This window comes from Augochlora pura, chromosome 5 (assembly GCF_028453695.1).
Source record: "Augochlora pura isolate Apur16 chromosome 5, APUR_v2.2.1, whole genome shotgun sequence".
In the NCBI taxonomy this organism is placed as follows: Eukaryota; Metazoa; Arthropoda; class Insecta; order Hymenoptera; family Halictidae; genus Augochlora; species Augochlora pura.
Window position 1 is genome coordinate 10195943 of NC_135776.1, and position 26640 is coordinate 10222582.

Consider the following 26640-nt stretch of genomic DNA (forward strand, 5'->3'; position numbering starts at 1 on the left):
TCGTAAGACCCTATTCTAGGAGTAGACCTACCCACAAAATTACTTAAGATTCCTACAGAGTACAGACATTACACGATAATTCACGAATTTAGGCGTGTTAGTATACACTGAATATCGTATATACCTCACTTCTACTAAGAGGAATCAGTGCAGACGAAATATAAAAGTAGAAGAACAGCATATAGCCACAGACTTAAGATCTGTGTGAAGCTACTATACAGGATGCCACAAAAGTCACTCACAATAGGAAAATGAGAGATTTCTGAAGTCACTCGAAGTGACTCTTTCCTTTACAAAAATTTCAAGTTGCCTTGCATCAGTCGAGTTCGCATCTCATTGTACAGTGTTTCTTTTTATTAATAACTCGTTAACGACGTCTTAAATAAAGTTTAAATAAAATATGAAAGGGTAAGGACGTAGCAAAGGATATTCGTAATTACCATTTCTACTTTTTCTGATTCTTTTCCTTTTATTTTTAACCCTCGTACATTGTCCAAGGAGAGTCTATTTTCTATTGCAGATCTAGTAGGATCTTTTATTTACTTATGATCGTGATGGAATTTGATAATTACGTTTAAAATATATGATTCTAAATGATAATCAATTGAACAAATTAAAGGCTAAATGAAAATGCATGTTCTTTTCCTCATATACATTATTACGTATTGTTCCGTACTGTTTCCACCACCAGCATGCTTTCAAGGCTGCATAATAACGGGATCTTACAGGATCTTCTAAAATGGAAGTTATATCTTGTAATGCTACTAAAATGAAATAAAACATGCAATAGAGCTTATATCTTTTGTGTCATTCTAATAAGACACTGTTTTAATGTTATTTTATGTTGGTACTGTTGGGACGAGGACATATCCTGTCCAAAACTGAGTTTAGTAACTACAGGGTGTCTCATAAATTACTCGCAATCGGGAAATGATCTACTGAGATGATTTGAAGTAATTTTTTCCTTCATAAAAATTTTCTCCGAGGAGTCATTATCGGGTTATTAACGAAAGACATTGACCAATGGAAGAAGCTCGGCTGACGCAAAACGGCCAAGACAATGAGGGGACGAAGTCCAGTTTCACTGATTGAGTCGACCGCTTAGCTTCAAGCGAGTTCACCTCTCATTAGTCAGTAGTTTTCGTTAATGTCTAGTAAACAAAGCAGCGGATTGCATTTTTGCTAACGAAAAAATTACGGATTATAAGACATTTTTGGAACAACCTGTATACCCTACAGTATTGTAAAAACTATAGACTATTAACACATTACCGGCCGTACAACAGCTACACTACGGCACAAACTAACGCTAACGACCGCTGGTACAACTAGAGCGTAATGCGTAGTGTTTTCAGGAAAAGTCGCTACTACGCAAGGAGTGGGGGAAGGCAGAGCATGCACAGAGCCCGCACAGCGGCGTGCTGCAAGTGTCAAGTGCAGCACCATCAGAATCGATGCGTCTTTGATCCCCTGATGTAGTCACTCGTAATGTTTGCGAAACATGTTGCAACGATACTTCCAAAAGGACCTCGGCAGTAAGAATTGTAATCTAGAAACTCCATTTAAATTTGCTGCCTTTTTATAGAGATTTAACGAAGCTACGTATTACTTTTTCCATATTACCTACGTTTACTCTAATATTTGCGAAAATTCTAATCGATGGAATAACTGAACTAGCGTGCACTGAATTCGTAGTTTGTAACTTGTGATACATGTTGCTTTTGCAAGCTGATCTTTCGTGAACACTATCGTCAGAACAAATGCTCCCGTAAGTTCTACTACACTGAGCAAAGTAGAGTGAACTATGAGAACGATGAGCTCATCATCTGAAACGAAAATATGTCTTAGCTGGGGTAGGGTAATTATTTCGAATAGCAACAGTAACATGTATATCTATCGTGTCAATTACCATCGTAAAGCCTTCATAACACGGAATGAACAAGCCGGCGAGATTGATCACTGCTTCCGACTGACTTCTCATCATTGAGAATAACACCAGTTTTTGCATCTTTGGTGGCATACGGTACCACAATGAATTGTATCTGATTCATTCAACACCGTCGGCACATCATTACCTTATTATTATACATATATGCATATGTGACACCGCATTAAAAGAAAGTGTTGTTTACTACGTTGTTTATTCATTATTCGCGATTAATTACTTGGTACTCTAAATTAATCCTTTTATTCTTATTACAAGATTTTCTACCAAAAATTATTGCGATCAACAACACTTATTTGTAAAATAATACAAATATCATTAAATTCTTATATTCGATATGAATTATACTTTAAATTGATTAAAATAAGTGAATTTAATTTTCAAAAGGGTGAATACGATCTAGAAAAGGATTAATTTTGAATACAAGAGTAATATTTTCTTTTATTGAAATATGTTTTAAACGGAAAGACATGGACATACGTTTCATGGAAAAGTTTATGGCTGCTGTCCATCAGTACTTGCGCGCTATAATTATTTCCCCATATGAATGCTGTGTACGCCATAACAAAGTGCACACTAAGCATTAGAGCGTCTTTATCACTCGACTCGGTGACGTTAATGAAAAACTGTGACATAGGAAAAGCAATCTTGTTACACTTCCTTCGACCGAAGGGCGAAAGCATCAAATAAAAGCTCAATTTTAATAACACTTACACCATATAAGTTCACGCCGAACGCGACAATAGCTACTGATATTAACAGGAAATACGTCAACATGATGTCGTTCGAGTATTTTTGCGTATAACTTTGTCCAAGAATTGATAATGTTCCAGCATGTTGATCATCAAAGTGAGCAAAACGAATAAAACACGTAACAAAAGCATAATAAAACGTATACCAATAATTGAATATCTGAATAATATTTGGATGAAGGTACCAACTGAATAGCACGACGGTGCATTTCTATAGCTGACCGTATGTCAATTTGTTTCATTGTATCTGAGGTCGCCACTGTGTTCACCGCGTTTTGCATTCGGTAACTGAAGACAAAAAATATACAGAACATTATTTTTATGGAGTACATCAATTCTTTGAGCAAACATTGACTTCTTCTTATAGCAAAGACCTAACCACGAATCCCCAATAATTCTGCATAAATGTAAAGTAGAAATGCTACAAATGCTGAGGTAAATATAACAAGACAAACTACATTAATATCCTATGAGATGGGATAGAAATAAAAATAAAATAGAAAAATTGAAATAATTAGAGTACACCTATATACTATTTTCAACTTACTAAAATGATTAAAGGAGTGAAATGAATAAGACAGCTATGGAAATTGAAATGATGCCTTCGATTCGAACGTACCTGGCGATTTTCAACATTCCACTCATGTAGGTGGAGAAAACAGCAAATGATCCCTCCGTACATGTCAGTACTAATAAACCATATATCGTTGTCAATGTTATGTGCCAACAAGTAAACGCGCTCTGCTGACTTCTCTCTTTGTAAAAGAATCCCAAGAGATTTAAGAAATGAAGCTGAATATCTGAATCTATGACTGTAGAGATTCCTAACGTTCCAATTAGACTTACTCCGCCGGTACACATCATAACTAGAACCCAGAATTATGTTACATTAGAATACTTATATGTAAAGAGCTTCCGTTAATTTCTACAGAAATAACAAAGACCGAGTCAGAATGCATTAAATTAGAAATAGTTATCGTCGAAAATTTTTGATACTGTTACGAGCCGAGGGCTAAGGCAGTCGTGCGTGACCGAGGTTTCGTTTAATGGTAGAATTGGGGGTATAAGGATTAAACAATCGCGGACGAGCCGACGTCTGTTTCACCGCCGGGACCCACAATGATAGGAGAGTGTGGACGAGCCGATGTCTATTTCACCACCGCGACCCACAGGAAGGTAACTCGTAGATGAGCCGACGTCTGTTTCACCGTCGGGGCCTACGAGCCGGAGTAAGGATTAAGGAATAAAGAATATTTAGCCTCGTAACTCTTTAATTGGTGTACCTTGAGCGGCAGAGGTACACCGTGGTGGATATGATACTAGCTACTGGACGAAAAAGGATGTGAATGATGAATAAACTTGACTCTAAGATTCAATATAAAAATACTAGAGTATATTCTACAAGAACTGAGTCTATTACAAATGTCGAAGTGTGCGAGTGTAACGCGGTACCTAAGTCCGGTATACTCGGTTTTCACGCACTGAGAAATGCGGGGGTTCGTACAGCCTGGCAGTTTTGATGAGAATGATACGTAGTCTATAGCCTGCCGACTTTGGTTGCGTACTGCCCGATGAGAGATTTTTTTTTTTTTTTATGTGGTTTGCTGTGAGGTGGGTTTCAACCGTGCCTGAAGACTATGGCCTTCTTACCGGTTAATAGTGAGTAGCTTGCCTGATGGTGTTACCTATATGAAGTTAAAGAACAATGAGGTGAGGGATAGTTGGGGAAAAAATTTTCAAAGAAAATCCCGATTCTCGAAGTTGCCTACTCTGTGAGGTAGGCCAGAATGATTTGTGGTTGCGTACTGCCCGATGAGAGAGGAAAACGTGGCCCTTTTATACCCCGAAATTCGGTGGAAATCTGGGGGTAGGAATGCGTCTACGTGGTTTTTTCGTCTACGTGGTCATGAAGTTTGATGCGTGGGAGACCGCAACGCTCGGGGCCTTCTGTTTATCGAAGACGCTTGGCGCCTTCTGTTTATCTAAAACGCGGCGGTCGCCGCCTAATGAGTCGCTGTAGGGGAGATTAGAATTTTTAAGGAATGGAACGTCTAAAAAATGCACGGTACGACGGGGTTCGTACGTAACAATACGTAAACAAGCTCTTATTAAATACAATGCAAAGTCTAATTGTTACTTTTCTTCAAACAAAAGCATTTCAAATTTTATGAAATACTTCTATTAATGAATGATAGGATTATGTTCAATCTTTCCTGAACAAGATGTGTTTTGATTTGTGTCGAAGATTGCTTGGCCGGGATTTACGGGGGGGGGGGGGGGGGGGGTGTTCTAAGATCTCGGAAATTGATTAGAGTGGACATTTCCTATCGTCCCAAGGCACATGACCAACCTTCATAGATTTCTAGTGACATCGCCCTGCTACTGAGTGTCATCCCTTGGCATATGGCTCAAAGTGTCGCAGCAAAGAGCGCATTTTGGACACGGGGTACTTGGGACGAAGTGGCACCCAAATATCGGGGGCTCGTCGAAGTCCAGCGGCGGTTTGGGACTCCCCCCCCCCCCCCCCCCGGAACGTTCATGGTAACCTTTCCTAGGTCCCAAACATCTCTTGAGACCTCGTGCCATTGTCAACCAAAATCATTTGATGCACACTCGTTCCTCTTGTAAGGGAGATGGTTATTCGAACCCGTAATCATAGTCGACCTATCAGGGTTAATTTCCCAAGTCTTGACCGATTATTGAATCAACTACGAACATTAATAATTTCACTAGTACACATGTGTTACATGCAAAAGTAATGCAGTATTCTTCTGCATAACTGACACAAAAGATTTATACCATAACTGTTAACATTTTATCCCGACAAAGCGAAAGAAAACATTGTGACTTTTATAATTTGTTATTCCCTTTTATGAAACTGCCGCAACCGTATTTCGATTAAGGTAACATCAGGCACAATATGTATAACTATTCCTAATAAAAATCGTAATAAAATTATGGACAGAACATTATATTGCAATACTCATTACCAAAATATAGTTGAACAATGTGCTTTGCTATTATTGAATCTTCCAATAATATCTCTTGTTCTACTGGATCTTTCACTTCGGAAAAATTTGTCTTCATAGTGTCGTACATAAATTTCATCTAAAATCATGTAAAAAGAAACGGTAAGGTTATTCAAATTCCAGATATCTGATATAGTAACATTCATATTTATCAAATATACTTCTCAAAAAATTAGACTTTTGTATCAATATTGGTCAACTTTAAATAACTCTGCAAAAAATCACTGCAGTGTGGTAAAATTTTTTCCAATTAAAGATGGAAACCCCTACTTTAAAACACTGTTCCTAGATTTTAAGTTTGATGTACTCTCACCAGTATAACCCTTCAAATATGAGACCATGTTTGTCGCATTCTAAATTGGCAAGTTTGTCGAAATGTAGGTACTTTGTAAAAGTTTTTCGGAGATAGCGTTTCTTTTTCTTAAATTAAAAGGTCAAATTTCATTCGATGAAATGCTGAAAACAGCATCTTTTACAAATATTTTAATAATGTCCACGCAATTCGTCAAACTTGACAATTTACAATATGACGAACACATTGAATTTAAAGAGTTACAATGGTAAGGGTGCACCAAAATTAAAATCCAGAAACAATATCTTAAAGTAAATGTTTCGAGCTTTAATTTCGAGGCTTTAAGCGTAATTTTTTCTTATTTACCTGTGAAAATGACAAGACCGAAAAGGAATATCGTAAAAAATACAACAACAACGTCAAACCGAACGATGTCATCACAACTATATCATTCAGTGATAATTTCACATTCGTCGTTATGAATATCTGAAAAATATACCTTCTATATCATTACATTCTATTAAAAGATTTGTATATTTGCAGATAGAATAATTCATTCAATGCAATAGCTTCTTTTTTTATAAAAGTAAGCTGAATATTTCAAATTGAGATCCATTCCTTTGGAACGTTTCTCTGCCGACTATTTCCGATAGAATTTGTTTTTAAAATTTTTCTATTACCAAAATGTATGAGCACGATGCGTATTATTTTATTTACACGAATATGGAAAAGCATACAATATATATGATTTTCCCAAACTTTCAATAATGATAAGCGTTTCCCAAACTTTCAATGATGACGACCGACTAACTTAACTAAATAATTTTCCAGATTACATTATATGTTACACAAATTCTACGAACATTTCGACACCAATTATTTCATATTACTATTCATCTTTGTATATTTCGCAACAATTTACTTACGCGTTTAATCATTGTTAGATAACGCATTCTTGATGATTTGCATTTGTTGTGCCTTGGTTAATCATGATATCCGCAATAAAATTAAGATTATGTCAAGGTTATATGTAACAATGGTTTGTTTTAATTAATGTTTCCATCATTGTTAATGTTTGCAAACACTATCTTGGACGGAGACACCTGCGGTAGGAGAATAGACAGCTAAACTCTTCACAAAGATGAATTATACATATATTATTGTACTCTGCTCCAAGAATTACCGCACAAAACAAAATCATTAAAAAAAAGTAAATGGATCTGTTTTCGCAATCGTGCTCAAATTATTTCGGTTGTAATCAACATATTTCGGAATGAAATTTCAGAATTAGTCAGCCCAACATGCGCTTTGTCGCAAAAACTAAGCTTAACACGCTTAACACGTACAACATAGTTCAGCGCTCAAAGGGTTAAACAAACAAATATTCCACTACAAGTGGTACACTTATTACCTGGCTCGCTATGCAGCTAAAAGTCATCACAAGATAAACGAATCTCTGAATATATGTTAGGATAGATTTGTCGTAGGGCCAGAGACCAGTGAAGCACGTCAACGTATAATAGAATTTGTAGTTTCCATCGAACACTTCCATCTTTGTCCACTGTCGAAGAACGTTTGTGTGAAGAATCTGCGGCATTGTCCAATTACACCTCGTCACCATATCTTATTCATGCCATTCTACTTCTATTTCAATTATCCGTCGCTCTTACAAATTGGCAGTAATTTCTCCGAGTTCTACCATAAAGAACCGTCTGGAATCGATCGGTTTGATTAGTGGACTTCAAGAAATGCTGGAAAATATCGGACGTTAATTTCTCGAAATGCGTGTATGTTATTCAAATTTTCTATTCCTACCATACGGATCTTTCCACGGATACGTAACTTTGATGTATCGACTTTAATAACTGTATCTACTCAGAGAACTCAATTAATTTTCATGCGATTTAATTTTCAGTTTAATTCAGTCAATCAGTTTAGAACAACTCTCGGTTGTTGACATCCATCTTCTTTATCGGACAAATAATTTTAATTTTTACAAAAAGAAAGAAACGACTCGGAACGAATTCACCCGTAATTTATTAAACTAATAAAATGTCTCAAGACAGCCGAAAATCATTCTAAGAAAAGTCGCTCACCAGCCTGTCATTCAGTGGAACAGGCTAACAACTCGGCAAGAATTATTTAAGACGTGCCTGTAGAATGACATTTTTTACAAAAATTGCAATCTACATTATCGACGACCGATTGCGGCTATACTACCAAAGGAAAGAATTAATAATTTAACATCCCCTATTGCAGGGTCTTCCATATTCCCACAATTACATTTCAGTCGGAAGTGAAGCGTATGTTTATTCAGCACAGTCGATTACCAGTGATCAATGGTGTAGGATGACGAACAGTTGAAGCATGGAAAACTCTCATTAACCCATTAACTGCCACGATCTCCATTTTGGGGATTTTGGAATTTTCCGTAAACCTCTTGGGGCGATGAATATATCCGGTGCGTTTGACAGTTTGTCATTTTATACGTATTCGTCAATATTTTTTATAGAAGACAGTGTGTATTTTCTGTACAAGAAGATTTTATAACTCTAAAACGATAAAAGTGTTTGCAGTACATTTGTTGAAATCTTACAAAATTACAAATTAAAAAGAATTTGTAATTTTCAGCACTGACTTGAAGCATTAAAATTATGCATTTATCGGCTGATGAGACATGTTCGTACTATGACGACATCCCTCGATGAAAACCTAAAAATCCTTCAAAAGCAATGGTGACATAACTCGCAACAAGTATGTGGTTATTGTACTCGTAAAATTAAGAAAATTAATGATAGAAAAGAACATGCGACTGGAAATCGAAGAATTACGCGAAAGTAGGAAATAAGCAGCGACAGCAGCAAAGGGAGCACCAGAAGAGAAGAAGCAGCAGCAGGACGTGCAGAACTTTTCATAATCCAGACATTAGATCTGAAAAAAATTACAAATAAATGTAGCGGTTGGAAAGTGTTTTGCCTAATGCGATAAGAAAAGATAGGAAGAGATGTGAAAAGGAAGAGAGCGTTTCGTCCTAGGCCCGCTAAAGAAATCGTCGGTGAGACTACCTAGCGGGCCCTATCTTAGTCGCAGGGATATTGGTATAACGATTGGCTACGGTATAAACAGAGACGGTCAAGTAGCTTTCTATTTCTATTTCTATAAGCTAAATTTATGTTGAAATTAAAAATAAACTTTTCTCAAATAATGTGAAAGTGAAATAAATTTAGATTCAAATTAAGAAGAAAAGTAAAATTTGATCTTAGGAAAAACTAGAGTAAATCTAGATTAAAACTGAAAAGAATAGAAAATTCGTTTCAACTGAGAAGTCGAACATAAGATGAAATCAACGTCGCGACTATATGTATACATGTACGAAAATACAATGTGGCGCGCTGAGAAAATTGGAAATTTGGAGAAGCGAGCAGCGGGAAAAAGAGAGGGAAGACTGTTTTGTCCCGGGCCCGCTAAGGGACTCGTCAGTAAGGCGTTCTAGCGGGCTTTGCCTTAGACAGGGAGAAGGGTAAAGACGGTTTTTGTGTATATATGTATACAAATCAGGACGGTCTCAGGTAGTTGCGAGGAAGGAATCCATCCGCAGGCAAATGGCGCAAACAACAACAAAAATTGTTTAAATAAAAGTGGAGCACACATTTATAAAAATGACCAGACGTGACCATAAGAATGACGATTACTACTAAAGTGATCATTGCTGATCACTAATATAACCACTACTATCTACAGGAGTGGACCAAGGGTTAGTAGTGGTCCATGGTGATCCTCCACCGTCGAGCACGCAGCAACTCCATTGAACAAGTATGTCACCGAAAGTAATCCCCACCACTGACTATGATCAACATCGATTACCGTGATCGATGACATAGCTTATTATATCGAATTTCTGTCATTAATAAATTTATTATTTATGATTTCCTAATATTCATAATATTTCTAACAAATCCGTTTGTTAGAAATGTGATCAAGCATTACCCCATGGATATCTTGCCATTTAATTTGTTAGTAAAAATAACTAATAGAACCACGAATCTGTTCATCGAAAGAATCGTTACATTGAAAATATTTTATCGATAAATTTAATGTTTCTAGTTGTTTAATGATTATATGAATTTCTTTTCCTAACGAAACCTTCTAGAACTCTTTTGACTGAATAAACATTTTTATTGCGAAGATTTACTAATTTATCAACGTGTGATTTGATTATATATCTCATTTAGGCAGATTTAACTAAAATAATAAACTCATCCAATGAAAATTGTACCTCTATAATTCTTCTTCTCTTTTTATGCCGTATTAATTTGTTTTTCATAGTGGAATTATCTTCACCCTCCAATTCTAGGATTATCTTTTGTTTTTCCATGAGTTTTTTTTCCTGTGCGCATTTATTTAAAGTTAAATAAGATAAATAGTTTTAAGTGTCGTAAAATTATATTAATTTACTGTTTCTTCTTATCCTATCACCATCTGATGTTGATTTGAAATTACCCATTTTTGAAAAAAAATACAATAAGTAACCTAAAACGGTAACATTTAACACTTGAATACAGAAAACACAGTCAGTAGTAGCCACTGGCCTCGCCATCTGTCCATGGAAGTTGGACTTACACCACCTTCATAATCAATGGCTACGCAATTTCGTATACCGACTGATTTTAAATTGAACAAAGCATTGACATTCATTAAAATATCAAATATTAGCTCGTTATAAATAAAAATTGAAACACTGAATTAATCATAAATTACATGATATCTCATATTTAGAAGAAAATGGACTTGCACCACTTTCAAAATGAACAGTACATAAGTGTATAATTAATCTAATGATTTATTTACTGCAGCAGTATTTATTATTTTGAAGAAAATAGTATTGAAATGAATAAACAAAAGGAGAACACTCTAGAAAATTCGGTCGGTAAAACACAGTAGAGTATGTAAAACGCAACAGATGGCATCACGGTCAGCAAAACTATGTGTTTTAACCATGAGCTATTTGTGCGATGTTATAAATATTTTGCTGCATAATAACGCTAATTACTTGACAATTATGTTGTATACAAATGTAGAAAACACAGTTAATAGAACTCATAAAATGGGAATTTTTACCATCTGTGGCAACTGTGACCGATAAATGGTAAAGTTATCGAACTGAAGTAAGTTCGAATCGTGGCTATACAATTCCAAATATATTTTTACAAACATCATGATACCAAATATTGAATACTTTCCTAAACTTCCAAGTTTGCCTTGCAGTATTTATTATTTATAATTTTCCTTATTAATTTCCTTGTGAATTTATTCCCTGAAACTATTACCATTTACTTTCCGCACACATCGATATATATAAAGAAAATGAAATAAATATTTCAGAGATCATAATTAAGATTATATCGATGTCTGAATTTTCACAACAGCCGTACTTTTACTAGGAATTCGGTAATCGCTTCCCAAACAAACGCAGTCTACTTCCGAATTTACGAATATATTTCTGTTGGAATTGCAGGTCGGATCGTGACTTCCAGAGAATGAAAATCCTGGAAATCCCGTGGTCGAAGCGCGGTTAGAGACGAAAAGGACCTTCGGTCTACCTGGATCGTGATCCGTTAATCCGCACCTGGCACACCACGATCGAGAGAAAGACGGATATAGAAGCGATCCAGCCGGTGCGGCGGTGTTAGTAACGAGACAGGGCCGTAGGACGGCAGTGCCGCGGCAAAGGTGACTCGACGCGGAGGAGGGAGATGGCACAATAGCAAGCGACGTTCTCCAGAAGAGCCGCAGTCTCGTTCGGTGTGTGTTTATTGGCGGTCCTAGTAGCGCGGGTGGGTTTGTTACGGCGAAGGAACGAAACGCGTAGAGCCGGTCCAACAGTGCATGGAAAGGAAAAGCGTGTGCATTTGTTCAGATTTGAACGCGAGGCAAAAACCAACGGGAATAAATGCGGTGACCGAGAATGTCTCGCGAGTGAACGTGCAACAAGAGACGCCGTGAGTGCGGGTGTCCTCGAGCTCGACTGCAGATCTCTAGACCGGTCAGCGAAAATGCAGGCGCGATACGTTGTGGCAGGTGAGGAAACGTTCAAAGCAAGCTCGCCATTCGTGCGTCGTTCTTGCGCCTTCTTTCTCTATGCCCGCCCGTTGTGAATTCCGCGATCCACCAGCAAACACGTGAACAGAAACTTATTCGTTCCCCGTCGGATCGAACGATGCCGCCGATCGATATTCGAGCGTCGATCCACGACGCGAATCTTTTCGATCGCCGATGCCGCGCAGTTTCTACTGCAATTTTCACGGCGGCGAACGCCACGGTTCCAATTTATACGGGGATCTACAGGAACATTCGGTAACGTAGAATTCGTGACAGGTGGGGAGAGACCGTTCCGCACACCTGATCGTCTACCTGGAGTACTGTTACATGTCCGTGTACACTAGGATAGTCTAAAATAAACGTCGTTCTGCTTCACGGAAGACCCGTGATATTCATGCCGGTGTTTCGAACGCGTTCCTTTTATTTGCCAGCTGTACGCCTCACAGTGACAATGGATTCCTGCAATAGAAAAAAAATCGTTTTTTTATAACGTAATCGTAATCTAAAGTGTTTATTCGTACGTAAACAATTGAGGAAAAGTAAAAAAGAAACTCTCAACAGCCAGGAAACGCATTAGTATGGACAACGATCTCCTTGCCTCCGTTTCCTCGAGCATTTGCCTGTTATATAAATAATTTATTGCCCGGCAATAAATATAAATGCATTATTATACCAAGTTTTCTTGCCGAAGCTTGGCGGTTTAATTGTAATCATATTTCCTAGCAGCGCGTCCGAGGACATTGCTTGAGAAATGGGTTTGCTCTTCTTCCAATTACAAAAAACGGATGCGTTTCTTGTTTTACGGAATACGTTCCACTTAAACGATTGCATTGAAAAAGTGTACAAAGTTTTCAACGAATTCTGCAACCTATTAGAACGCGCGTTGTCTACGTATCTGCGAAATAAAATCAATTTTTCTATTCGACGCGAATTATTCTCGCTCGCAGCCCGCGCGACTCCGACGGTTCTTGGCCCTCGACTATGTGCTACCGAATCGCTCGCTATCATGCATAACGGGCAAAGGAATTAAAACTAGGTATCGCAAGGATCGATAACGTTAGTGCAACGACCTCCATAGACCCTCGCACGATCGTTCCACGCTTTGCTCGATGATCGATCTACTCGAAACAGTAACCAAGAAGGACCGTACGACAAAGAAGGTTCTCCGACGCGTGGAAAATTAAGACGATAATACAGAGCCGACGGGTCTGGCCCTATACACGCTGTACCCGCATTCGCAAACCAGACCAGCGGTATTATCGATCGTTTTAAATCACGTATCTGTTGTTGTTTCACGGCCCTCTTTGACCGCGCTCCCCTTATACAGCAAACTGTCCAGAAAACGCATCCGAACGATAGAGCTCTCCCATTGCAATAAGCTCTCGGCGCGCAGCGTACACCGGTGCATTGTACTTTCTTTTCTTGCCATCATCTCTCGTACGTGTAATTTCATTGGTGAAAGCCCGCGATAGCAGGCGTCCGGTATACGTCACCGATTTTATGACCGACGAAGAATCGTATCTTCCAAATTAATTCGTTTTCGACCTAAGTACTTTAATCATTATTAAAAGAGAATACAATCACTGTGTGGCAGCAGCGCAACGTCCTTCGGACTGAGCAAGTACAACAACATCGTGGTACGGTTTCTAAATTCTTGGCTCTCGATTAATGGTAATTAACCCGAGTGATCCTCGAGATTAACGAGGGCCGTTAGAAGGCGGTTTTCGTTGCGCGGCGGGCAACCGCGGGTGCCGCGCCTTCTCGCAAACGAAAATCCGCGGCGTGAAATCGCGCCGCCGAGCGTGAAGCTGAAAAAAAGCTGGCTACAAATTTCCAGGTAAAGGGAAAACGCATTTCGACTCGTCCGGTGCAGGTGGAAGCCACGTTGGTGCATTAACGTTGCCCCCTCGCTTCACGCTCAGGTGCGTGCCTTGAACGACACACGAGCGTCGGTTCACATGCACACAATAGTACTGCAGCGAACGGGGGTCTCGCGGTCGTCGTTCGTCGTTCGTCGTTATTATACCTGCCGGCCGACGCGCCGGTGCCCGCCGTTAATATTTTTCCGTTTCGTTCTTTTCCGCTCCATTCCGTTCCATTCCGTTCTGGTCAGGTCTTACAACGTCGGCGAAAGAGGAGAGAACTAGGTTCTGTAACAGGTGCCTCGTCTTCGTTGACGTAGACAAAAATTTGCTGCCGTAATCGGTAACCGAACACTGTCGAAAGATACAATGCAGCGTACGTGCGAGTGCATGTTCCATTCTATTCTTGTTGCTGGTGAAGAAGATCGAAATGATTAGTTTTTGAAAAGAGCAAGTCGTTTGGAAAGAAAACGTGCTTGTACTTATCCAGTTTGTGACTACAGGAATAGGCCAATGAAGCCGGTTACCACCAGCTAACCAATTATGTACTTCCTTTTTGTATATTTTGGATAAAAAATTGTAACAATTCGTATTCGATAAATATAAATATAAAGATATAGCTATTGATCACTCCACGGTATCCGGTTTCACTAGGCCACTACTGATTGTGTTCAGACGTATTCAAATTTACAATTAACTCAATTTACTGCAATGTATGCTAATATTAAATTCTATAATCTTCCGATAAATAAATATAAAAATACATACAAGAAGAACGGTTTCGAATTTTCTAATGGATTAAATAGCATTCGAAAAAAGAAATACATTGAAGTCAATCAAAGAAGCGGCGATTTTACAAGAACAATGAGAGCTGAACTAATAAATAAATTGATAAATTAGAGCAATACGTATCAGACAAGCGAATGATTTTTCCGAATCGATCTCTGCGTAATGATTTCACGTACTCCCGTATATGCATGATAATGTTATCGAGAGTGATGTTACATTATCCATTATTTTGTCTTTTCTCTTTAGTTTCCTGATAGGCTTTTATAATAATTATATAGACGTGTTAATCACGTAGAGTATCTCCATTTAATATTAACTGTGTAGAACAGTTTACAGACGATAAAACCTAGGAATAGGCTGGATCAATGCGTGACTTGATGGCACCACCGTATTCATATTTAAACTCGCATTAAGAAAAATCCTATTTTATTAATTAAATCATCTTGGAACTTTCAAAATTTAATCATTTAATCTATCGCTATTTACGCACTGTATAAAAAAATGTTTCACGCGTAAATTAAATGGCTTTGAGCGATTTCATAAAGAAAAATCAAAAACGCGCCCACGGCTAGAGGGTTCATTAATTTCTTTCAAAAAGTTCCAAGTTGCCCTTTGACATTCCCAGAATTTATGGCTTCTGTGTTGTTTATCTGACGAGAAAGATTATCTTCACGTAACTCGTTACATACAGTCTTGATATTGATTTATTTGAGTAATATATGACGTCCTATAAAGTCCGTGCTTTATAATTCCAGCAGAATAGTTTTTAACTCGCCCTTTGGAGGTCAAGATTTGCTAAACCATTTCCATTTCCATAATTACTATACCCCTATATAAAAACTTTGATACATTTATGAGAAAAATGCGTGCCGTGTAAAGCAGCAGGTAGATTAAAAGCAAGTATACTCTACTACAGAGTATGTACTCACAAAATTAATTTAATATTTTGTAGAAAATTTTGGTAAAAACAGTATTGAGAATGTCAATGTATTTGTTTCACTTTTAAAATTTCTTTGCAATCCATTTCCGGGTTCCGTTCGGAAAGGAATCCGCAGCGTTCCTTTTCGCCGGAGAATTTTCAAGCTGACGCTCGAGCGTTTTCGTAATTTCGACGATTCGATTCCTACTTTAGCGTTCCGTGGTTTCGATGAGCTCGCAACATGGACATTCCAGAAGATTGCATTTTTTCAGGATCGCCGATGCGTGGCGGGGAGGGTAGAACGAACGGAACGCAGCGTCGATTCACTCTAGTTGTTTTATTCCAACGGTGCATTCGTATCGCGTTCAGCTTTGTCGCAGTGTCGCCAGTAACAATTACACCCGAATAAGACACGCTGGAATAAATCATGACGGCAGCGCGATAATAAAAATGTCGAAACAAATAAATACCGTTTTTCGCTTCGATGGAACCTCGCGCAGCTCGCGTTCCAATGGAGAATTTAACCCTTTGAGCTCCAAATCGTTTCAACTATAAATTTGAAATCATTTTTCCGACTTACGCTATTTCCATTTTATACGTCTTGCCACTCGTACAACAATTACGCTTTTCATGATTTTTTAAATCCAGATTTTAACAACACAAAAATTATCTTGGAACGTGATACGGCAAATTTTATTTCTTTCCTCTTTACCGTAACTTTAAAATTAATAATAGTGGAATAATTACTATACACGTATACCGCTGCTCTGGGTGACACTCGTTACACATTTACTCATGCCGCTCTCGTATCGTTATCTTAACTAATTAAGGATGATGATACCAATCCCATTACTACCGCTAACATAATGCCTAGAATGTTGTGCAGTAGCAAACTTACATTCCTCTAACGGTAGGTTTGATTAACTTTACTATACTTAACTGTATTGGCCATTACTTCCTGGACGCTTCGGCTTCTTTATGCGCTTTGTACGAGGCAGACCGCTTCCCTCTGATTATGCTACGAACAATTTTTCTCGTATTCCTTGTTTCCTCGCTCTACAAACGTTCCTAAAGTAGACAATTACAAATGAGAAGTCAACATTTCATCGTACGTTTTATAGGTAGGTTTTTAAACGGTAATTTCGACGAATTCCAAAGCTTATCATCAAACACCATACACGATAGCTATCGGCGAATATTGACGCGAGTATAATATTTATATTTTTTGTTTGGTTAACGGTGTACGTATTTACATGGAAATCAAATAAAAGGATTTTTTAAAAATTAGAAGCTAACAAGTTGCTCGAAAAACCAAATACGAACACGATTTGTTTATTTGCACTTATTTCTTTTCTCCGACCTACCCTAATTATACTTTTAAAGCGTCCGCAAAATAAAGCATTGTAATGGAAAGGGTTAGAGCTCGCAAAAAACCAACATATTTTTTCCAAATGGGAGAAAACGTTTCAATAGAAAACATTCAAAAGAGGCAATTTTCGTAAAAGTCAACGAATTAGAAAAATAGCGACTTGCCCCTTGCTCCAATGGAATATGAACTATTTGAATATCATAAAAATGCCTGAGACTGAGGTGCATAAGCGATTCGTTAGGCACGGAATGACCGACTAACAATTTTCCCGAACGCTGTAGACAATGGAAATCGAAATTACATTTCATTCATGAACGTGTGGCGTGGCACGCGTGCCTTGTGGAACGATAACTGCGATTAGAAACGCATTTTATCAGCAACCATTCACCGGTGCGTTTCGAACTCGCATTTTCCACTTCGTGATTCATGGGAACGATGACGAGGGCACGACTGTCTTCGGCACGTGTATAAATGTAACGAAACTAATTTTCAACGGCGCGCGTCTGAAAGCTGCGTCGTTTACAGTTCCATAATGAATCTTCTCCAAGCGAAATAAAACGATAAACACGAGAAAGTTGACTAATTCACGGTAAATTTTTCGTTACGACGTTGTCTCACTTTTAAAAAATGCGATTATGTAACTTTTTCCTTTATTCTGTAGCATTTCGCAAGTAAATTCAAGCATGGCGGAAAGTACACCTTTTTGCTGAGCTTTTTATCGTAAGAATTCGAGCTGTGTAGTTAGCGAAAGAGAATAAATTACTTTACGGCTAGATTATGAATTTTATGCGCTTACGAAAAAAGTGAGTAGGTGAAATGCTAAGTAGTGAAGCGTCGGAAGAATTTTAGAATACCGTTATATTATTTATAACTTGTTCGAATTATTAAGAAATGGAATCAAAGCGTACCACTGGAAGACTATTGAACGCGTTAATATTAAAGATGTCAACGGGACATGCTTCTTTATCGCTCTAGGAATTTTTTCGTTTCGACGATCGCATCTGTGTAAACGCCGGGTATGTCGCCACGTAAAACATCCCGCAGACGGAGCGGTCTGGTTACTATCGCAGAGTCAAGTAGGAGAAAATTCTTGAATAGGCCTTGTGTCTCACGAAAGGTTTTCCTTAAAAGAGCTCACAGGGTGCAGGGCACTCTAAAGAGCTGTTTCCAAGGGCCACATGCCGCGTTCGACGTTATTGTCTCCCTCGTTTTCTTGCGTCTGCTTAGCGTTATGCCTAATCTTGTCCTCGTCTGGCCGTAACCAAATTTCTGATGCATCAGACGTTACATTTTCCAAGGTACAAAGTAATTCTAGCAGTCAGGGCCGTAAGAACTTTCAGAACTTTCTCGCAATTCTCTAACCGCGAAGGTGAAAAGGAACAGGAGCCGCTGTTAGAGCAACGTGACGCGACTCTCCACACTTCTAGTCCGTTTTCCCCTCTTCCTATTGCCTGCAAAAATCAGTCCAATTATTAATAACGTTGATAGCGTTGTAGTATCGATAATAATTATCTAGTCGGTGCGAGTTATAGGTCACGCAATATTACGATCTCGTAATTGGGAACTAATTAAGCGGCAGATATGTAGCAGTTTATGTTCCGAACTCAAATAGTTCGATTTGATTATTGCAAATAGGAGAATTTAATGCGAATATTGCACATTGGTGTGGATTGCTTTTTAATGGTGTACGATGTAGTATAATAGTATAGTATACGTACAAGTGATAATAAATATATTACAGCATCATAATACGTGTACGTATAATGTACTAAAGCAATGTATATAGAATATAGTGTAATATAATATAAAATTATATAATAATATAAATATATAATAATACCGAGCACGTGACGTTTATAGTGTTAAAAAAATTATAGAATTTATGAGATAGTAATAGTTGGATGATTCTTTTGCTTATCTAACCCTTTGAAAGAAGCGAAGAGAAATCTGACAGAGTGCATAATCCGGCAGAACCCGCTTTTCTATGCTCTTTGTTCACGTTAATCGCGCGTTCGTTGAATCGTTAGCGAAAGATGGATTTTATGCTTGACAAATGCTCGCGCTGCTGAAGTTAGCAATCCCATACGCCGGTCTGATCCGATTAATTAAATAATTTACTCGCGACCGTAATTATTTGCGCCTCACGTGGTCCGTCCAGATAAACCAGAATTATACGGCTATATACGGTGACTCTGGAAATAATATCAATTTCCAATGCGATTTTAAAGAATAAACAATGCAATTAGAATTGAACAAAATTTAAGTTCAAATCTTTGATTTCTGCTCCGCGCTGGTGTTTATGTTTTAAGAATAGGAGCGACATTTATTTAAAAAGAAAACCCATGAAATCTCTGGAAAGTTCGGTATACCATGGCTTTGTTCTATTTTTGTGACAAAATAAAATAGTTTGTGACTTTAACTGGAGCTTGCTCTTTAATTAGGACTTGGTTTTGTTATCTAACTTATGCAGATTTTAAAATGTAATAATGATATTAAATTCACCTATTTGTGCGCAGATGTTTAATTTAATTTAATATAGCATAATATAATAATTTATCTTCCTTCTACGTTTGCAAGTTTTTTTTTTCTAAAGAAGCACAACAATATTAACGATTATTATATTCTCGCAAGAAATGTAAAGCGCGAAACTTTTCCTAATTAGGAATTTTTGAAAGTTCTTCGGAAAGTTTTCGGCACGGTATCGTTTGCCAGAAGTTTCCCCCGTAAATGTTTGATACCCCGAGTCGCGGCGTAACTTAAATTCAACTAATAAACCATTGGTAGCTTTAAATTTGGAATTCTCGTTCGACTATCTATTAAATTCCAAACGTTTCCCGCGCGTTCTGCGATCGGACAGCAGCATTTACTCCTTTCTCTTTGTGCTGCGAAAACCTTTGGAAAAGCACGGTGTATCAAGCTTTATTTGTCTACGTTGCTAAATTCTATATGTATCTCGATTTGTTGTTTAAATTTCGCTGATGCTATATCAAACACAATGCGCTTCCTATTTGTACATGTTAAATTTGTTCGGTTGTAGTTATTATGTATATTCTAGATAAATGTGAAATAGAGTAATTGGAAGTAGTATAATAATGTTCTTAAATTCTCTCAGTACCTTCGAGGTTCTCTATGCCACTTGCAATATCTTCTAATCACAAATTTATCGAATCAGTAGCTCAGTTATATTAGTCCGAACTAGTACGGTCTTGTTATTTTTTACAAGTATAAAATATGGATGGAACGTATTTTCTCCGGGGTTTCAGTAATTCCTATGTGTACCTATAAGCGAAAGCTTGTCACGGAAGTATCTATGAAAGCAAAACGGCTGCACTGTGCCCGATTAAAGTGAACGCGTCGCTTTGATGTCGGAGTTGCAATGAAATTTTCTGCACATTATCTATAACATTCCACGACTGGACGGTCGACATCGCCGATGGAAATTGCATCGTGCGTCGCATGTGTACAATGCAGAGATCGCTCGCGTACAATTGCGACACGTAGCCGAGTTATATATAGGGTGACATAAAAAATTATGCCAACGGGTATGACCAGTTATGGCGTCATAGATCACGGAAATCAATATCTCCTTTGTCGATCGACGTCATTGAGAATATTTAATATATATACTACGCAATTAGCAAGTATAGTATTATAAAAAATGGATCAAGGAATTCAGCAGTTATTTACGTAATTACTATTAGGTTGGTGCATATGAAATATCGGATTTTTAAGTGAGATTTTTCGCCAACCGACTTTCACTATTTTAAACATTTAGGACAGTTTTTACGGGCTACATAGTATATAAATGAAGACAGTCTGAAATATTCCATATCAGAGTTTATTAATTCTAAAAAACAGAATTTGTTTAAGACAGGCATTTCTGTATTGCAATCTCGTTGAAGAAGTTTTAGTAAAGCAAACGAGTCATATTTTTATTAAATCAACAGCTTTTGAAAAAAGATATACAGTTTTATATATTTACTTAAACATCCGACATTTCATATGCACCAACCTAATATTACTTATATCCAGTCATTCTTTGCGAGTTATTACTTCACGTTTGAAAACACCTGATTGTTAAATATGGAAAACAGACAAAAGATACAGTATAGACGAGCAAAGGCAATTTTTATCAATTTGCGACACTGGATCACTGTTCTTCACGCCAATAGAACTTCAAACAAGCGTGAGCGATAGAGTGTGGTACACGGCTGCCATTTCTGTGTTTGTGTTCACACTATGTGAATTTTAAAACGAATAGTCAGCGATCCAGGCAATGGGCAAAGCAGTCGGGCAAGCGAAAGATTCGGATTTCAATTTCCGGTTCATGCGTTCAATCGTATGATTAGGTCACTCTCTAAATACAAGTTATAAAATTTATAATTGTCGACTAAAAGATATTCGCCTCGAAACATTTGTTGGTACGGTCGAAAGTAGCGCAGACGTTACTGCTATACTTTCTATATAATTTATTTTTACATGTGAAATATTTTTCGCATTTGTAGAATTTCGATATTATAGGCCAATGAACTGTAAATCGGGCACGCAATTAACGAAGCTGAGAATTTAGAACAAAAGCAAATGCACGATTAACGATTCAATGAAAGATCATTTTTCACTGGTATCGGAAAACTTCTCGAGCGTCTTCGAACGATTCAGCATAAAATAAATGTCAAAGTTCGAAGCAGACACGGTGTAAATTGAGTTCACGATGATCGTTTCATGCATCTATCTGAACATGAAGTTTCATTGAATGGTATTCACAAACGAAGTCTGCCCGCGAAACTATCGGTTTTCCGATGTGAAACATATCAAGGCTGTTCCATAAACGTCATAGAAAGTTCACCTAGGGTTTCGGTTCGAATGGGAGTCGTTTTACCAGACAATGTGATGACACATACTCTCACGCACGCAAGCACGCACCTACCGAGCCATCTTTCAACCTTAAGGGTCCCGTTTCTAAAACATCCAGTAAAAAGTATACTTGTCCGTCTTTTCTCAAAGTCAAACGCAGCAGCGACATCGTTGTAACATGAGCGCAGATTTCTACATTTTAGATGAAATTTAATTTCGTGTGATGGAGAAGTTGTTCACGGTAAAGCCAGATTTAATCGAATCTCAATCTCTACTTTTTTCTACTTTCTTACCGAGAATAAAGAATCGCATCCAGATGATTATCTCTTGCACGCAGATACATCGAGTCCTGCAGCAACTGCTGGCAACCAATAAAACGTTTTTACTTTTATTCTGTATAAAAACGCACGGAACAAGTATTAATAAATTCTTTCTCTCTTCTTGAGCAGTTTACATTACTATTATCATGTGTGCTTAGCAATTCACTTTAATACACAGGGTGACCAAAAGTTATGGTACTTCCGAGAAATGAAGGTGAAAATGCAACCCGCGATTTCGTTAACGATCTCACGTTAATGTCAATTGTAAAAAGATGTTTTCGACTCGCAAGAAGGATTAAATGTGAAGGATTAATTTGCAGTGAAAAACCTATATAGCTTTTTTCATTTCCTTCGCTCATATCTATCGAGTAAAAATACTAATAGCAAACGCACGCTCGATATTAGAAGAATTCGATAACCATGCGAAGCGAACGTCGAATCATGCGATTCACGTAGACTGTTTTTTTTTTTCTACAAGCCGTAATACTACTCGATAAAATCTGGCACAGGGTTGTGTGCAAGGAAAACTGGTACAAGGATACGCCAGCAATATTTGTTCGATTTCAGCGATTCTTGTTCCTCGTCTGCTAACACGCTGAAATGATAATAGACGGATCTCGGTTTTCCGGCCACGTGGACGCTGTTAACCGGTGCGAGAGTAGCCTACCGCAAGCATTGCTCCGGTTTAACACGGTTAAATCTTAGAACCAGTTTTTCCAGCGGCTAGAAAAATTGAAGCCACAATGAGTCACGACGCGAGATGCCATGCCGTCCCAGGTATCGCGCGGCTTATCTAAATGCACGCGAAACGCATTTACATCTGAAAAGGGTATTTTAAGGTAAACGTAAACACCGCAGGAATTCTTTTGCTTCGATAACGCCGAATTCAACAGTTGCTTCTACACGTTTTCTTTTGTTTTATGTATATATATATTTTATTCGTATCTTTCTCGTTCTTTACTTCAACTCTAGACTCTTGGGGAAGTAATTTGTTAAACCTTTGCGAATACACACTCTGATAAGATTTTCCAAGCAAATATAGAGTATATAGAGAGTAAACATGAATTCATATTGATATTCTTACGGTTCATATTTATTACATACGAATTATTATTTATTATATATGTCTGATATGATCTATTAGTCATATCAAAGATCTAACGCAAATAGACTAATGTAAAAGTATGAATGTAAAATGTGCAAATAGAACTAACAACTTCTCGTTGAATTCTCCAAACCGACCACTGTGCGCCCCGCTCGTTTGCGTGCGCACAAAACGGTTCTTCGTTTTCCTGTCACTCTCCGCTCAAGTGTCGCACTCATCATCGAAGCGCATCCTCTTTCTCTAGACTCCAGAAGTATCCTTCTTCCTGGGATCGACGGCTGTCCTGCGGAGGCGTCGCAGCCCTCGCCGCACAAAAGAATCGCTCCGACGCGACGGCTTTCATCGTTCTCGCTATGCATCTCATTCTCTCTCTCTCTCTCTCGGTTTTCATCTCTCCTATTTTCGATAAATATGCCGATGACACATACCTCACCCGATTTCAATGATTTTTAACCCTTTGGACTTAAAGCCATTTTAAGTCTAAATCTTAATATGCAAGGTGCGTCGTATTTGATTAAAAAATAAAACAACTCTTTTCCTTCTCTCCCCCCCCCCTCTCCCTCTCTCTCTCTCTCTCTCTCTCTCTCTCTCTCTCTCTCTCTCTCTCTCTCATATCACGCTTTTCTCGCAACGTGTCGATGTCAAAGGTGAAGCGGAAAACAATGCCGCGCGGCTCTTACGCGTGTACATCGGGTGTATTATTTGAATAGACGCGCGGATCTGGTCGTTAGGTCGGCCTCTCGTCGGTTGGCACAAATCTCGGCGTCATTATACGAACGACCTTCTCCGGCAGGCTTCTTCGTTAAAATATTTGGCACTCTATCAGATCCGTCGTCGGGGTGCATGGTTAAAAAATGAGCTGCCGGAGAGAGGTTTTCCGCGTTTGAACCTGTCCGACGAACGAACGCGGGCTTTTTATCGAATTCCGGGGGATGAAAGCACTTCACTGCGAACATCAATTTTCATTTCCATTAATTCCACTTGAAAGTGATTTTCGAAGAGGGCACAGAGTGACAACGACCTCCCCGTTACGCGCTCGTGACGTTTAAACGAACCTTTTTTCCTGGTTTCCGCGTCGTTCTTGCAAATTCGCTGTTTTATTATTATTATTATTATTTATTTCAAACGTATCAAGGCCGTTGTATGCCTACTACAATCTTTCATTCGACAATGAACATTGGAAATTAATCCTTATTAATTATTACTAATAAATTCGACCTCTTTATTCAATTTTGTAAACTAAAACATAGACTGTGTTCTCGATCGAAGAACGACAATTTCGACCTAGAACGCCAAGGTCTTTTGTAATCTTCCTTGCCTCGAATTCACGATAAAATTCAAACGACAAAACACATTCGCATGAAAATCCTATAAAACGCTTACGTCGGAAAAGTTTATTTCTCTGATAAAGACGCGCGTAAATCACAAGGGCCCGTGGCACGACTCGATAGGTATTCGACTGTGTAATTTATTCGAACGACGTCTGTACATTGATGTGCAAAAACCGAGAAACGGGTATAACTTCACGGTCACGACCCCGATGCACATGCGCGTGGTACTGTACCTTCGTCGAGGCTTCTTCGGTCGGGCAACGTTTTCACGGGTCGTTGTCGTGGCTTCGGGTCGGTCACTGATCCACAGCGATGATCCAGAGAAGCCATGGCAAAAGTTTATACCGTTACGAAAGGGAGATGTCGTGCAGCGAATGTACGCAGAACTGGCCGAAACGTGCTCCGGAGACGTCGCGCAGAACCGGAAGCTCTAGCAACGCGTCCCTCGATCCTTGGTACACTGAAACATAATAATAAATCATTCGTACAGTATGCGACAAAATGATAACAGACCCAGAAAATGTACTAGTTCCTTCATTTTGCTACGCTTTATGGATTTAGAGCGGCTAGTGAGTGTAACGATATATATCAAATAACTTCCGCCATTTCTTTCTACAGATTCTCCACAAATTATAATGATTAGTTCGCAATAACTGTATAATAATTTTTTTAAATTTTGCTATTAATTGGAACTTAGAAAATGTAAAAAATTAATGAAACATTTCAAAGCCTGTACAGTGCGTACACTGCTCGAGGTTCCATTGTATTAGAAAGTATTCGACCATCTGGAGAGAGACTGTTCGCATCACTCAGAACCGGAAGTTCTCGAAACGTATCCGAGTAGCACCGAAGGACAGTGAATTATTTGCGGGCTTTCGTTCGTGCTCCTCTTTCTAGAATAGAGAAACGGTCATCCGTTTCTCCTTGATAAAATTATTCCTGAACACGTTCGTCGAGATTTTTATTCTCGCTTTGTCGCGCCGTCCTCGCGGTAAATGGCGACACAAAATTAAAGTTGAACACGAAACGAAGTTCGTAGGCATTTGGGACAATAATTGTTCGTATGCCGTGCCGCGCACCGTTTATTTGCACGGAAGCTTAAATACGACAGCCGGCCGCGCTAGAAAATTATTTCTCCGCAAATATTTGGAAATTTCGGGTGTTGGCTTTTATGGCGCTCGAAGAGCACCGTTCGCGAAGCGATTGATATTTGCTTGGGGAAGAATTGCTTTTCTAAATACATACTGACCGGTAATTTCGGCGCGAATCTGAACGCGTTGCAAAGAATACCTTATAATTGCTGACATTTTGAATATTTCGCAAAATTAACCAGATTTGGTAGATTAAACGAAGAAACTTAAATTTTTTTTTTAGAAATCAATGATTTGAAACAGCAAATAATTTGTTATTAGACGTTAAAACGCATTAAAACGCTCTTAGTCAATGTATTCTTTAACTATATTAACGAGCGTCGGGTCGTTCTCTGCAAATTCAGTATAATGTACTGTGACGATAGAATTCAAAGAAGTTTCAGGGAAAATTGCACTTTCAGCTGATACACGCGAAAGTTATTTTCATCGCAGGTACTTGCTTCTATTATACATAGTCGGTCTTTGAAATATCTTTAAACGGATCTGAATAAATTATAAGTTTCCATGTTACTTTTAGCATGTCGGATATTCCGGTACTCGAACTTTAAAATAAAATCTTTTAATAACTTCAACACTATAACGATTAAAACAATTTCTTTCTCATCGTATCTTTCTTGTCAACGCAGATTCGGACATCAACTTACTAGAGTTGATGATTACAAAATACAATTTATTTTTATTTGATTACTATTTCCTATAATCGTCTCGCACTATTTCTATTTCTTTTAATAACTTCAACACTATAACGATTAAAACAATTTCTTTCTCATCGTATCTTTCTTGTCAACGCAGATTCGGACATCAACTTACTAGAGTTGATGAT

The 26640-nt window shown here is 38.2% G+C and overlaps 2 protein-coding genes across 3 annotated transcripts in view; one reads left to right on the top strand and one right to left on the bottom strand.

The window, feature by feature from the left end:
- Positions 1-534: 534 nt before the first annotated feature.
- On the bottom strand, positions 535-7580 carry LOC144469958 (uncharacterized). The gene is made up of 9 exons (XM_078180712.1): positions 7430-7580; positions 6385-6504; positions 5688-5805; positions 3317-3563; positions 2887-2985; positions 2660-2750; positions 2426-2571; positions 1910-2042; positions 535-1826 (listed from the first exon to the last, which is right to left on the bottom strand). The coding sequence occupies exons 1-9, from the start codon at positions 7568-7570 to the stop codon at positions 1803-1805; spliced, it is 1119 nt and encodes a 372-aa protein (XP_078036838.1). The 5' UTR covers positions 7571-7580; the 3' UTR covers positions 535-1802.
- Positions 7581-11584: 4004 nt separating this feature from the next.
- Crb (cell polarity complex component crumbs) overlaps positions 11585-26640 on the top strand; it is a 44475-nt gene continuing 29419 nt past the window's right edge. For both annotated transcript variants that reach the window (XM_078180150.1, XM_078180151.1), the window contains exon 1: positions 11585-12096. In XM_078180150.1, the coding sequence (XP_078036276.1) occupies positions 12072-12096 (25 nt within the window). In that variant the 5' untranslated portion in view covers positions 11585-12071. The remainder of the gene's footprint in view (positions 12097-26640) is intronic.